At 32.2% G+C, this 15783-nt stretch overlaps 2 protein-coding genes across 4 annotated transcripts; both read left to right on the top strand.

Moving 5' to 3' along the window:
- Positions 1 to 4472: 4472 nt before the first annotated feature.
- On the top strand, positions 4473 to 6771 carry LOC131003778 (F-box/kelch-repeat protein At3g06240-like). Of its 2 annotated transcripts, none has more exons than XM_057930329.1 (2): positions 4473 to 4733; positions 5361 to 6771. In XM_057930329.1, the coding sequence occupies exon 2, from the start codon at positions 5361 to 5363 to the stop codon at positions 6555 to 6557; it is 1197 nt and encodes a 398-aa protein (XP_057786312.1). In that variant the 5' UTR covers positions 4473 to 4733; the 3' UTR covers positions 6558 to 6771. The 2 variants fall into 2 exon arrangements, with proteins under 2 accessions (XP_057786312.1, XP_057786311.1); XM_057930328.1 differs by having other exon boundaries at positions 4501 to 4733; positions 5117 to 6771.
- Positions 6772 to 10046: 3275 nt separating this feature from the next.
- LOC131003781 (uncharacterized) lies at positions 10047 to 13642 on the top strand. Of its 2 annotated transcripts, none has more exons than XM_057930332.1 (5): positions 10047 to 10169; positions 12030 to 12578; positions 12653 to 12721; positions 13239 to 13437; positions 13520 to 13642. In XM_057930332.1, the coding sequence occupies exons 2-5, from the start codon at positions 12042 to 12044 to the stop codon at positions 13552 to 13554; spliced, it is 840 nt and encodes a 279-aa protein (XP_057786315.1). In that variant the 5' UTR covers positions 10047 to 10169; positions 12030 to 12041; the 3' UTR covers positions 13555 to 13642. The 2 variants fall into 2 exon arrangements, with proteins under 2 accessions (XP_057786315.1, XP_057786316.1); XM_057930333.1 differs by having other exon boundaries at positions 10071 to 10169; positions 12022 to 12578.
- The last annotated feature ends 2141 nt before the right edge of the window (positions 13643 to 15783 follow it).

Consider the following 15783-nt stretch of genomic DNA (forward strand, 5'->3'; position numbering starts at 1 on the left):
TATCTTCACTAGGCTAAAGTAATTCTGGACACAAGTGTTAGAGTCCATATTTTTAGCTAGACTGAAGATCGAAGAACTGAAGACTGAAAAACTGAAGTCTGAAGACTGAAGAGTCGAAGAATTGAAGTCTGAAGACTGAAGAGCCGAAGAACTAAAGTACCGAAGACTAAAGACTGAAGTTCCAGTCAAACTAACGACCAAGAGACTCAAAACTGTTGACTCATACTGAAGGACACGTACACTGCAGTATCAGTGTTAGGAAAACAATGATACATGCCACGTCAGATAAAGTGGAGACTGATACTGAAGTAAAGTATCAGTTGAAACATCGGACTTATTCTCTATCCTAAACTGATTCTCAGTTTAAGGATGTTTAATACATTTCAAAAGAAGCCACTTGGAAAGTAAGCAAGTACAGCTGCATTTAATACGGAGATCTGCAGAATCGTCTTTCAGAGTGCGGAGTTTCCCCTTTCATGCTGCCCTCACCTACTGAAGAAATGACGCTACCTATTTTCAGTTTAGAGAGGACAAAGACTGAGGACCTAAACTCAAATTTGAATTTGAGTCACAACGGCAGAATACTGAAGATAGACCTCCTCCAACGGATCTTTTCTCAGGACGCTGCCTATAAATAGAGCTCAAGGATCAACCTCATTCTTAACCGATTCAACGCACAAGCTGAAACTCTGTCGAACTCAAGAGCCAGCAACTTCACCGCAATCAAGTTTAAATCGAAGAAGATAATACTTACCGTTGTAACTATCAGTCTAACTGATAACATACATTCTCTTAGGTTTTCTTAGGCATATACTTTCAAAATTATAAGCCTAGAAATTGATTACTGAGAGCTTGTTCTCAGTAATCCTAGTTGGAATTCAAACCCCTTTCAAGAGAGAGAAAATAGAGTTGAGAGAGTGTTCGAGACGGTTGTCTGAACACTAGGTTATTTTGCACACGCAAGCTAAGCGTGTGGTTTACTTAGCACCAGTAAGCTAAGGAAGAGAATTCCAACAGACGGTTGTCTGAACACTAGGTTGTTTAGCACCCGCAAGCTAAGCGAGTGGTTTACTTAGCACCAGAAAAGCTAAGGAAGAGAAGACCAATCCAGTGTGTTGGCACTGAAAATAGTTTTTCAGTTGAAGGTTTGTTGTGAACCAGTAAGCACGAGCCTAGTCGATTGTCAGTTTGATTAACTGACCGTGGATGTAGGAATCAGTATTCCAAACCATGTAAAAATCTCTGCGTTCTTCATTGCTTTTAGTCTTTCAGTTCATCTTTGTGCACTAATACTGTTATACACTGAGTACTGATAATCTAAAGGACAAACCTAAAAAATGATACTCTGTTTCACTAAAAGCTATTTCAAAATCGCTTCCACCTAAGTGTTATCAGTCTGACTGACAAGTCTGAAGACAGTCAGTAAGATTTCTAACATTGCTCTGATTTCAAAACTGAAAAGGTTGAACCCTTATTTGAACTTCAGTTTGTTGACTAGTTCCTCACACTGAAGTTAACTGACTGACTCATTATCAGTCCCAGCCTTGAACCTTTCTTAAACTGATCTTTCATACACTTTCACATTAGTTTCAGTTTCAGTTTTCGATAAAAAAAGCCTATTAGTGTATTCCCCCCCCCCCTCATACACCAGTTCAGTACCCCACCGGTACCCAACAAAATATGTTTAAATTTTAAGAAAAAAATTATTATTAAACAATCATGTAATGTTTTTGAAAAAAAAAATGGCATCTACTTATTTTTCTACCAAAAAATAAAAATAACATGCAAGAAAAAAAAAGCATGATGTTCAACATTAGAGATAGATGAAAGAGAAAAAATTAATAATTTTGACATTTTAAACAATCATAACTTATTCATCTTTTTTTATAATTTACTAAGCTTTAATTACATTAAAATTATTACTATTATTTAAAAAATCATGTAAAAACACAAATAATAAACACGAAAGAAATGTAAATGAAAACAAAAGGAACACGCAAAAAACGTGGATGTGGGGAGAAGGAAAACCAGAAATTTTTTTAATTAATTTAAAACCTTTAAACGATTGTAATTTTTTTTATTTAAAATTTATTAGTTATGATTTTTCTTGAATTTTGCATCAAATTATAGATCTTGTTATAATTTTTAATTTAGGATGAATATTAGATAGTATTTTTCATGAATTAAATTTAATAATTTTAAAAGACTTAAAATTGAATAAAGACTTAATTTTTCTCTTGCGAGCAATATAGAGGTATACTTTAGATTGAACACCAATCGAAATTAAGACAGTCAAGTTATTAGCTAACAAGCTTTCAACCTCATGTCAAATTTTAAAAATATAGTAAAAGTTTATTATTTTATTGAAAATATAGATTTGGTTAAAAACCAAAATTTGAGTATAATTCGTGTATTTATAGACAATTGACCCTTGTTTAAATACTTAAAATTTTGTGTTTTACAACATACAAGTGAATCATTTAAATTATTAATTATGCATGATATATAATTTAATCTTATTATTTTTTCATATTTTGTGTAACTATAACAAACCTCGTGATTTAATAAAGGGAGAGAATATAAAATATTTTAAATTTTTAATTTTTCATAATTTATTCATTTGAAATTCATTTTCGATAATTTTTTCTTAAATCAAATTTGACAATATGAATTAATATAAGAAGAAGAATGAAAGAGAGTAAAAGTTAATGGAAGAAGAGAGAGAGAGAGAGGGAAAAAATAGAGGAAAAATTTCCTCTTTTATATATTATATAGATTTTTTTAGTATCGAGACTATAAGGACAAGGTATTGGAAATCGTTTTTTCTTTTTGTCATCCTTCGTCCTAATTTTTTTATCCATTTGAGGATACACGAATTTCATTAAAATAATTGAGTATGTTGTGAGTGAAATAAGAGTCTCGTTTTCATAAGAGTGTTAAAGTGATTAAAGTAGATTAAGAGTTTTAAATTTTTATTAAAAATGGAAATAGATATAAAAATATGGGACAAATTAAAATGAAAAGATTGATACTAAAAGCTGAGAGGGGTAACATTATATTTTAGCAACTATGCACAGAAAATTAAAATAAAGAAAATGAGTTTGAATAAAATAATCAGTAGGTTCATAACTCTATTTTCTGATCCCTGTATGTATGGGCTTCTTATAGGCCCAACTAGAATACAACGGTTGGCCCATTTTAACACTTTACCAGTTTACCACTTTACCTGGCTTTGTCTCTGCCAAATTGCCAACCTTTGGTAATTCAGATTTGGAAACTAAAATTATATATATATATATATATATATATATATATATATATATATATATATAGGATTGTGCTAAAATAAAAACCAATCTTAATCTATAAAATAAGACTAAAGATAGGCCCTTGATTTGAATTAAATGGACGGACAGATTTTGGTGATATATATTATGGGTATTTAATACAGATTTATGGATGAGGATAAGAAAGTAATTACCATTTTTAATATAACTATCTTCTCCCTAAATCAAGGGATCACGTTTATGTCATTATAGCATTCCATAACTATAATACTCAATATTTATCACGTCCAATAGCAAATCTAAGAAGAAGAAAAAAAATAGAATTGGAGTTCAAGAACACACTATGAATTTTTATAGTTTAGACGATAAAATTGGATAATCATTTCTGTACACCATACACAACACCAGATCATCTGTGCAAACATAAATAAATAACACACTGCTATTATTCCAAAATTCATACATCAATTAGAGAAATTCATATTATAATAACTAAATGTACATACAACAACTTTTAGAAATAAAATGCATACTAGGAAAAATTCAGACTTAGTCCTCGCGCACAAGTAAAAATTCATACTACACTGGTTTTAGTTCATACTACAATGTTCTATAATTCATTTCTATACTCCATGCACTACACTAGATCACCTCTGCCAAAAAAATACTCCCAGCCGTTAGAATTATGTATATATATTATACCTAAATTCATACATCACGCAAAGAAAATTCATTAGGATTATGTGTTAGCTAAAATAAAGTCAACAATTGTTAATCTTATTCACAAGCAAATGAAATTTAATTCAGACATAAAAGAACTTAATTCAGACAACAACTTTTAGAAATTAAATGAATACTAATAAAAAATCAGACTTTGTATGAGATATTGTTGAGATCTATCTGCAGAAACCGAGGGTCAATCATTTCAAATCTTAACTTCCATAATTAATTGGAGTGATAATCGGAACCGTGTGATTGTAGACATGGAAGGTCAAGAGCATATGTCAATAATACCCTTCAACCTTAAATTTGTATGAATTTTTTAATTTATTTAATGAACTATAGATTAGTCAAAAAAATGAATCCCAGCCGTTAAGTCCCATATGATCTACGATTATAAATTAGTCTTATTTTATAGATTAAGAGCAGTTCATTGAATAGCGCACCCCTATATATATATATATATATATATATATAGATTAATCAGTTTTTTTCTGAAACCAAAAAAAATAAAAAAAGGAAAGCCCACATTAAATTACATACTAGAGGCAAATCTGAAAGCTCACGTTCAAAAGCTGATCGATAAATGCAAATTGCGTTTGGTTTTGCAATACTGTTTGGAGCAAATTGGTTACTGCATTTTGAGTTTTGCAGTAAAAGCACTTGAACGGCGGCTACCATCTCCACCGCTGCAGCGTCGAGATCCACCACCGCCTTCTCTAGAAGGTGAGCTTGTATTTTTACATCCACAATTTTGCATCTCTCTGTTTTTTTTTTGGCTCATTTAGTCATTATCTTTTTTTTTTTTTTTGCGGAATTTCTGTAAATTAGGGCTTGTAGTCTTTACTCATTAGTTCGAGTTTGGATACAATACAGCATATATGTATTTTTCTTCTTCCAGATATTGTTATTAGCATCACCGAATTTGCTGAAATAATTTATCGTGCTTAGGGTTTATTAGGCGTAAAACTTGATTTAGTTAGTATTCGCCACCCACTGACTTAGATATCTACATTTGCTCTTATTAATTTTGTGTAAGTTCTGATAAAAAAATAGTATCAAATAGTTTTAAGAAGTAACTCCGGGATATTGCTACCTGTTTTTATCAGTGAGGTAAAAGATGAAGAAAACGGAGCAAGCCCAAATTGGGACAAGCCGAATTTGCCGAATTAATTTTTTGAATTGATTAGGGTTTTTTAGGCCTTAAATCGACTTAGTTAGTATTCGCCAGTCACTGAAACAGATATCCTACATTTGCTCTTGTTTGATTCCGTTTAAGTTGTCATAAAAAATATGAAATAGTTTCAAGGATTAACTCTTGTATATTGCTATCTGTTTTGATGAGATAAAAAGATGAAGAAGACAAAGATTGAAGCTCGCAATAGTCCCAACATGCGACAACATTTCTTCAATTTTCTACCATCAGAAGCTTGCAATATTCCCAACATGGGGCAACATTTCTTCAATTTTCTACCATCAGAAATCATACTAAATATCCTCTCAAGACTTCCCACTCGAACCACTATGATCTGCAAGTGTGTTTGTAAGCCATGGCTCAATCTCCTTGCGACCAATGAGTTCGTCAAGTCCCATCTCTCTAAATCAGTCCCGGGCCTTGTTGTCTTCGAGTGGAAAACGCACCCGAAGCCGCACAAAATCGTTGAGTTTGTAAACAAGCTTGATTTTAACTGCCATGAGCATCGCTGGAATGTACTCTTTAACTTTGACCTCCCTTTTTGTGGGCCAACTCATAGCTCAGCTAATGGCTTGCTCTTCTTGTGTGAAGGAGATGGTGATATTTTCGTATGCAATCCAATCACTCGTGAGTACATTAGGCTTCCTTCTCCTCTTCCACGGCCTTACTCCAAACCTCGGCTTCAAAGGCACACTTATGGGTTTGGAGTGAGCAGAAGCAGTGGCAAATTTAAGGTGGTTAGGATTTTATCAGCAACCCCGGAAAGACCTGATCGATGTGACTGCCAAGTTTATACTGTTGGGACTGTACGATGGAGAAGAATTGTGTGTGGTAGCATGCTCGAGTATGAAGAAAGGAGTAAAGGGGCACTTCTTAATGGAAAGCTTCATTTCTTGGCGAGCGAGCGCTTCTCATATGGGGTTTCTTGCATCGACCTTGAAACAGAGCTTTTTAGCACCTTTTCTCCTCCTCCTCTTAGTGATCCTCACATGACTAGAAACTTGTCTGTTTTAGGGGACTGCTTATGTGTGTGTGATACGGCTAGTGTGTTCCGGCCTGATTACGAGATTCATCTCTGGTTGATGAAGGAATATGGTAATTATGAATCTTGGACAAAGGAATTTATCATTCGCAATGTTGGCATGGAAGATCGCTTGGGATGTGTTTGCCCCATCAAAGTTTTTGAAGACGGCGATATCGTGATGGAATTGGGAGGCAGACAACTGGCATACTACTCCGGCAAGACTAAAGCTATTCGGAGAGTTGATCCTAATATCTTGAGCTGTGCAGTCGTTTATGTCCCAAGTTTTCTTCCGCTCAAGGCTTACGCGATGGAGAATGTGAGCTCTTTCTGATTTGTAGCTATTTATCTTTGATGATGAAATGTAATTTCTGTATCCTTTTGGCCACCATCTTCCTAATGTTCTTTTCTGATTTCTTGATATGAAGAATTGGAAAGTTTACCTTTTGGTGCAGAGAAGTTCAGAGTAAATTATCAAAAATTGTAAAGTGTGTTAATGCCTATATATGGACACAACTCTGTTTTCTAGAAGGATCAATAATTTTTCATTTCCTGTGTTTTGTGTTTCAAAGCTCTAACTTATTGGTTGGAGGTGAAGTGTCTTATCAATGAAGCGTAATTAAGCTGCTCTTTGTTGTCTACGGATGCAATTTGGTTGCTTAACTTTGCACCAAATCAGTTGGATGGGATTCAATGTTCTATAATTTTATGTGCTGCTACTATGTCTCACTATTATTTCTGATATTTTAATAATATTTTTTTATAAACATAAAATTTAATATTATGAATTATACTTAACTTTATTTCAAAAAATTGTATACCTTAAATTTAGACTTATCAACTCTAATAATGAATTATTAACAATATGAATGAAATTAAATGAAAAAAAATAAATGTATACCTTAATTGAATCAAGTAAATTATAATACTCACAAAATTAAAATAAACATAAAAAATTCAAATTGAAGAAAAGATAAATAAAAAAAATAGGACATCAATATGGTTCACTGCATCTCAATTGACAAATCAGCTGTGTATGTGTATGTTCGAAAAAATGCATCTTCAACCATGTTTGATCTGTATTAACACGATGTAACAAAGGAACTGTAATAACACTTTTGCAATTTGTTTCATTTTTTGTTGAACAATCTGAAATATTAATTTTGTTTGTTTTAAATAAAGGATTAAGACACACCCCTAATATTTATAGCAAAAAGTAAATAACTTCCTAACATTATGTTTTGTTCGGATAATACACTGAACATATGCATAACATGGTATAATTGATAATGTAATAAGATTAGAAGATTCAACTATTGGGTGGAACTTTCAACTGATAAAAACAGAACTTGTGATTTCCTGCCAAACCAACATAACACTCGAGGAAAAATAAAAGAGAAGCTCTTAATTTTATATAGGTCTAATTGCATATAATATCACGAACTTTGCCCGAAATTTATTTTCCCCACGATCTTTAAAAATTCTATTTTATATCAAATATTTTGACATTTGATCAATTTCCCCGTGATTTTTTTTCCCGGTTATCGGAAAAATGACATAGCAGTAACATGGATTTAATTTTAAACGTAACACTGATGTAGAATATATATGAATTTTAAATTACACATATAATATTAAATCATAATAAAAAGTCCTAATATTTCTCATTTTTATCAGGCAAAAGGAAATAAAAGATTTCGTCTTTTGGCACTAGAAAAAAACGATTGCTTTTCTTTCCACCACCTCTGTCGAAGGGTTCCTCTCCAGACCAATGTGGAAGTCTTCGTGTCGAGGTCTTCCAAACCAGTGGCGCCGAGATTGCTTCGTGTTTCCAGTCTTCCAAACCAGTGCGCCGATTGTTGGCGCGGTGCTTCGCCCATCGGTGCTGTTGCAGCAAACGAGGATTTTAATTTTTAAATTGAAACGCTTCGTTTAATTTATCGGAATGGTGTGTGCCGGCGAGCCACATTAGCGCCACGTCGATTCCGATTTGAAGGAAAAGAAAAAATCGTGGGGAAGTTGAACAAATGTCAAAGTATTTGATAAAAAATGGAATTTTTAAAATCGTGGGGAAAATGGATTTCGGACAAAGTTCGTGATATTATATGCAATTAACCCTTTTATATATATCTAATTTAGACCTTAAATCCAACATGTTTTCTTCCTATATATACCGGTTCTTGAAAGGCTTGACACGCATTCCTGCAGCAAAGTTTCACCTTCTTCAATTTCCGAAAATGCTTGATTTTTTGCAGTCGATGGTGTCGTCGTTGAAATGGGGCCGTTGGCGACAGCGATACCGATTCGGGTACGGGAAAGAGTTGAAGAGAAGAGTGAGGATTGATTTCGAAAGGGTTCAAAAGGTCATCACAAATGAAGCTGCAGTTTCCAAGTCTAACAATGTCAAGCATGGATGATATATCATGTTCCATATATTGTTTTATATTAGTAATAATACATATGTTGTGTGAGGATTTCGGTTTAGTTGTATTGATAATACAAGAATGTATAGAAGGTGTGATATATTTCGAAATAGATAATATAGTGTATTTTGGTCTCTTGATCTTTTTGGCTCTTTTGTCTTTTTAATATCAAGTTCATATTTCTCTCAGTATATTTACATATATTGAATATGATTCGAATAAATAAAAAAATTATTGTAAAAAATTTGAGAACACTTGCACTAAATCTAACTATAAATTAACTATACAAGACCTATAAATAATTCTCACATTTTTTTTTGACGAAGTAATTATAGGAGGATGTTCAAATCAGATTTTTTTTTAATGTGAATTATATTTAGCTCTTGCATCGTCAAGATCTACGGGGAATGTATTATCTTGATGAATAAATGCAGCACTCGAATTCGAATCTAATGAGGGACAATTTTATTTAATTTTTTCGATAGCAATTAATTTTATGATAAATACAATAACTTTATATATACTTTTCTACAATATTCTAAATTCTTAAGATGAAATATAAATTTTTTCGACTGCAATTAATTTTAAAATAAATACAATAACTTCATTAATGTCGTAGCAATTAAACACGGATATCTCGATTCTCAACCAATTAGTTGTTTCCAAGAAATCAAACATGTACGATTATCTATAGAAGATTGGTAAAAGTAATGAATTTGATATAACAATAATGAATTTCATGTTTTGTTCGGTTTTAAGACTACCCAAATCGATTGTTCGATTTTCAGATTACTCGAAATGAAACATATAACTATCGAAATCCTATTTTTTTATTTTTTTTATAATTGCCATTTTTATATAATTTTATTATTGAACAGATAATCTCCCAAATTCCATTTTCTTATAAGTCTATTATTATAATTTATAATTCCTACTTATAAATTATAAAATTTAAAACTAAAAACTCTACCCTATGTTACACAGATACAATACTTGCAAACAGTAAACACACACAGTGTAATGCCCCGCTTTTTATAACTTGTGTTAAATTAATTTTGGTGATTTGAAATATAATATTGTCTTGCTTGATTTTATGACTTTGGACTTGAGGGAGTCCGTAGAAGCGCCCTAGTAAAAAGTCCAATTAAAATTTATATATTGGGTTTTAGAAATTTTTGTAGTAAATAGAATTTAAAAATTTTCTTTAATTTGGGCTTTTGGAGAAGCTGGGCTAAGAGAAATAAATATTTGAAATCTCAATTTGAAATTCGTAGTATTTTTTTTATGTATATATACTGATATTAACATTATTTTTATTTAGCAGAATTAGAGAAGGAGTACCGTAAATCATATAAATATATTTACCAATACGTTTCTGCATTTCTCTCTACCGCATTCACAAAAGTTTAAACGCAGTCAAATATATATATATTTTTTTTGTTTCCTATCGTTTTCTCGATCCCAAGTGCGATCTGGAAAATTTGCTTAAGCTATCCACCCTTTCCAAGTAAATTATTTATAAGGTAAATCTTCTACTGAAATTCCTGAATTTATTTTATTTTGAATTAGAAGTTTGGAAGGTTTTGCTTTCCGGCTAAATTGTTGGTTTTCGAAATTCTTTATGTTTGAGTTTCTGTTCTTATACAACTCTTTCTTATTAAGAGTAAATCAATGGCTTGTCGTTTTGTAGTGGCTTAGGAATTGAATTTTTTGTTTTAATTGTTAAGATGGATACAAAACTTTAATTAGCAAAAGGAAAAGTGGTCTGAGTTTATCAATAATTCTTCATTCACGAAAAGGGGCAGTTGTTTTTTTTTTTTTTTTTTTTTTTTTAAAGTCTAACTAATATGAATTATATATTTTGTTTGTTCTTAATTTCTCTTTCTGGATTGATTAATCATGAAATTGAAAACTAGCTACTGGAGTACATTGTATAAATTTGGGATTTTTAAGTCTGTGTACTACAGTTTTGGGAAGCGAGTTTGTTTTATTAGATTATTAACTAATTAGTTAGATTTAATATTTATGTATAGGCTAATCTGGATGCAGAATATTTGTATATATACATGTATGCGAATACTTTAAATTATTTATATTTAGAATTTGATTTGGATGAATTTTCTTTTTATTAGTGGTTACTGATACTAATTATTGTGTCAGATTAGTTAGATTTAATCTTTTTACTAAATTAAATGTTGTGAATATTTAACTATCTCGATTGGTGGAGTGCAAATTTAGTTTTAAATATGTAGTCTTGATTAGAATCATAAATTAGTATTAACTAATCATGTTTTGGTTATGGATGTAGTGGGTCCACTTTATATATGTAGTTTTTCTCTTGTTCCAGCCATTGTTCATGGAGTTAATTAGATTAATTTGTTTTATTTTATTTTTTTATCTTTTTTTTACTTGGGGGAGTTGGAGAGGGGGAGCAGTGAGGTTTGAATTTGGGACCTCACTGTTCACACACAGGAGATCGCACCGCTTGGTGTTCACTTGGAGACTTAATTTGTTTTATTAGATGTTATAAAATTAGTTTTATTAATTCTAGTTGGTCCAGAAACTATGTTATAGCTTTAGTTTCTAACAATTTTGAACATCGGCCCAAAATTTTTATATATAGAACATTTAGTTTTGTTTAATACTTTATAATTTAAGTTTTCAAGCAATCCCTTACTAATTTTAGTTGGTCCAGAAACTATGTTATAGCTTTAGTTTCTAACAATTTTGAACATCGGCCCAAAATTTTTATAGAACATTTAGTTCTGTTTAATACTTTATAATTTAAGTTTTCAAGCAATCCCTTATAGAATTATTGTATTTATTTAATTAGGTGCAGCGCAACTAGGACCCTCGTCTTGAATTGATTGAGTTCTTTTGTTGTGCTTGTTATTGAGGTGGGTGAAATTTTTTCAAACTCAATAAATATGTTTTCAATTGCTACGTGAATTAAAATTGTTTATGAAATATTTTTCTATAAATCCAACGTGTATATTGTGGTTGATATGCGAGTTTGATTGCATACGATGAGTATGCGCATTGGTAATGCTTATGGCAGCATGATGGTCAGTCACTGATTTGTGGACGACAAGTATGACCGGGTCATGTGCATAGTTGAGCCAATCGGTTATTATTATTCCATGTCTGTGTGGCAATGTTGTGAATGGTTTCATGCCTAGGTGGCTGGATTATTTGCCTGTATAGTTTATAATATATATGTTGTCGGAAGTTGTTGTGGGTGCACAAAGTGAGTTGCAACATTTTTGGTCTTGTCGTTCATTTATGAACAGATTTGTCGACTATTGATCAGATGAATGCCCGCTTTTTTTTTATCTAAGTCGGTGACTCAGTGCCACAATACTAACTCTTGATCAGCAATTCAGATTTGAGTAGCCATGCCGGCGTGTGTGACAGAAAAATGTATGTCTAATGTGGAAATAGATGGCTCAACGCGAAAGAAAAGAGTTACTATTGGTGATCAGTTTCAGAATGACCCTATTGCTTCATCAATTTTATACACTATGAGAGATCCCATGAAAGGAAGTAATTGTGGTGGGATGAAACGAATGAAGTTGAATGATGTTGAAGTTGAGCACCTCTTAGAAATGTACGAAGAGGAAGATGAGGTAGAGACGAGGCCAAGTAATGCGCTTAACAAAGAAGCTTCTCAGAGGTACAAAGATGTAATGTCTTATTTGTTGAAGCCAGCTAGTAGTTATACCTTACTATACGAACCACATCTTGTTCCAACATCAAAAACTCCTTACAAAAAGAAGGGGAAATGTAAATCCACACAACAAAATGTCCAGAAAAGTAGGCCTCCCACCAAAAAAGAAGCACAATTCAGTTCTTTCCCAAGAAACGTCAGGACTCTAACAGTCACCGGTATGCTTGATGGGGCACGTGTGCAGTATCTTTCTGCATCAAAGGAGGTAATTCTTTTATTATCTCATTTTTTCTTCACATATATTCTACGCTGCTCATTTCGTGTCCTCGTGCACGTTAGAAGGAGCTTCGTGGAGTTATCAAAGGCCCTAGCTATCTTTGTGGGTGCAAGTCTTGTAATTACTCTAAGGTAACTACTCTTATTCTCCTTATGGTGTGTTTACTTTGGTAGTAAAATTTTCATTTGAAAATGATGGATAAGAAAAGGTGAGATAATATTATCTTTTTAACCTTTTTTTATCATGTGTTTACTTTGTTAGAAATAGATGGATAAACAAATTGAAATGTTGGAAAATATTTTCACACCCTCCCAATAGGATAATATTATCCAACATTTGTGAGAAAAGGAGTGAAAAGGGGCTGCCCGAATAAATTTTCCAACCTGACCGGAGAAAATTATCCATCATAGGAAACATGTGAAAATGATGGAAAATATACTTTTTCTAACCTTTTCTATCAAAGTAAACACACCCTTAAGGGCATTTACTTTGGGTGATGGCTTGACGTTTACCTAATGTGATAGTTCAGAACTTCAATCATATGTATTGTAAATCTAATGTATCACTCAAAATAAGAAAAGTTAAAGATAGTGCATTTATCTTTAATTACTGTTATATGTGGCATTGTTAAATTGGATCATCGTATAGGAAGTAAATGCTTATGAGTTTGAATCCCACGCGGGTTGCAAAACAAGTCACCCCAACAATCACATACACTTGGAGAATGGCAAGACCCTCCATTTTGTTGTTCAGGAGTTAAAGGAAACCCCTCCAACTATGTTATGTGATGCCATTCAAACTCTCACTGCCCCTTCTCTCAATCGAGAAGCTTTCGATTCTTGGAAAGGTACGATTTCTCGTGGCCTACCCTTTTTGTCGTCTCATGGTTTTTTTTTAATCTCATATTCTGTTTCATTGTTTTGTATCAGAATCATTTGAAGCTTGTTTGGCGAAAGGGAAATAGCTCGGTAACTACTATAATTCATATGTAATTGGGAAAATTTTGTCTTGTGGGAAGGGTCCACTAGATTTTTCCATTTCCTTACCACATACTCCCTCCGTCCGCCAAAATTATGTAAAATTGCTTGGGCACGGGATTTAATAAAATTGGTGATGATTTTGATGTAGTGGAGAAAGGGTCCCACCACTTTATGAGATGTGTGGTTGAGATTGAATTTTGAGTGGGTTTTTTGTAAATAAAGAGTGTTAGTAAGGATAAAATATTAAAGAGGATGGTGGGACCATTGCCATAAAAGGAAAGTGACATAATCTTGACGGACGCCAAATATAGTAATTTTTACATAATCTTGGCGGACGGAGGGAGTAGTATAGTATGATTCTTTTTATACATTTTCAAGGATGTTCGTGTAGATATTGTGAACTTTGGCAATATTGCTCAATGGAGTTTGTTACAACTGATTTATGACGTCAGCCTCCCCTGCCAACATTTAGCTTTGTGTGGGATAGTCTTGTGTTTTAACTTTTAACGTAACACTCGAAAGATGATTGTACAGTTGTGAGTTTGGTTCTAAATATAAATATAGTAAATACAAAAGTTAAACAATATGAAAATTATAATACTCTTTTCGCCCAAAATAATTTTAGAACTTTTCTTTTTGTTTCGTCCCATTTTTTTTTTTTTGGACTATACCTCACCACTAATAATACTCTATTTACTCATATATACTTTTCACATTTTCACTACTTCCAAATCTTATTTACACTTATTTTTCACCTTTTCGTCTTAAAACCCATGTCCCTCCTTCTATGAAATTATTTGGGGATGGAGGAAGTATGTATTTTGATATGAGTTCGAATCTCAATATGATTTTTGATTATCTGGTCATATTATGGCTTGGCTAGCCATAATATGACATATTGTAGCTATTTTTTATAATTTTTTTAAAAATTATAAAAAATGCAAAATAGAAAATCATAATGTATACAAAATAATAAAATTAATAATATTTTGAATAAATATTTAAATATATTAAATTTAAAGCTATTATGACCACTTATATTATGACCAAATAGCGTCACTCCTTATATTATAACTTCCGAAATTGCTTAATTAATACCCAACAAAATTATTTGAGCTCAGCTCTTTTATATGCAAGATATTTCGTGCTTTTACCAAGAAAACATAGTACTACATGCGTTGATTGTTCATTTATGGCGCAATATGCATCACCGTGACTCGGATATAGAATTTAATTGCATTTCCTATTCAAATAAGTAAAAAAAAAATGAATATAAGAACGATTCTAAACTATAATAAAAAGAAAGAGTTATGAAGCCGTAACTTTTACTTGGTTCAGAATTAAAATCACGAAGAAAGCGTTGTAGTTATACTAGTTTCGATATTGATTCAAGAGGCACAGTCCCGTGCAACTGGTTTCTGAATGACACTATTTCAACATGCAAATGACACTTGAAGATTTCAAGTGTCATTTGTATGTTGAAGTAGCGTCATTCGAAAATGTTCAAGTGTCATTTCCCAAATGAAGTAGTGTTATTTTGGAAACTAATTATACGATGCAACCGATTGCACATGAGTATTTGTGTTGATTTAAAACTGCCAATGTGAAGGTGTAATCTAACCTTGCTTATCCAAATGTGCTGCTTCAGAAGGTTTTTTTTATGTACTATTATGTTTACCATCTCTGCCGGTTGGTTATATGAGTAATCGAATACCATCCGAATTCGAGAATCAGAAATCAACTAAATTCAAATACAAGTACCTGCAGTTTAGATTCAAATTATCTGTATTCAACCATGTCTATCAAACTCGATTTTCAGGTTCAACCTGAATTTCTGATCTTAACCAAAAAAAACAAAAACAAAAAAAATGGTGATTGTCGAATAAATTAGTGAGTAAATTAATTATACGTTGGAATAATCGATCATTATGAATTACTAGTTTGAGAAGTAGTGCGTCCTGAAATTGTGGAAGTTGGCCCAAATCTAATCTAAACTGTGACCAAGTCTAAGGTTATGTCCAAATTACCAAAATACCCTCGACAGTGCAATCCAAACTGAACTAGACAGAACTTTCATGTTCAATCCCACTTTTATTTAGTTGTTGGACGTTAGTTGAATTTAATACAACTTTATTTTACCTCGAAAAAAAATTGTCGGTAAAATCTCACTACAGATTATAAAAGTTGCTCAGGAAAAAAAAAAAGTAGATGAA

This window comes from Salvia miltiorrhiza, unplaced genomic scaffold (assembly GCF_028751815.1).
Source record: "Salvia miltiorrhiza cultivar Shanhuang (shh) unplaced genomic scaffold, IMPLAD_Smil_shh original_scaffold_269, whole genome shotgun sequence".
NCBI classification, from domain to species: domain Eukaryota; kingdom Viridiplantae; phylum Streptophyta; class Magnoliopsida; order Lamiales; family Lamiaceae; genus Salvia; species Salvia miltiorrhiza.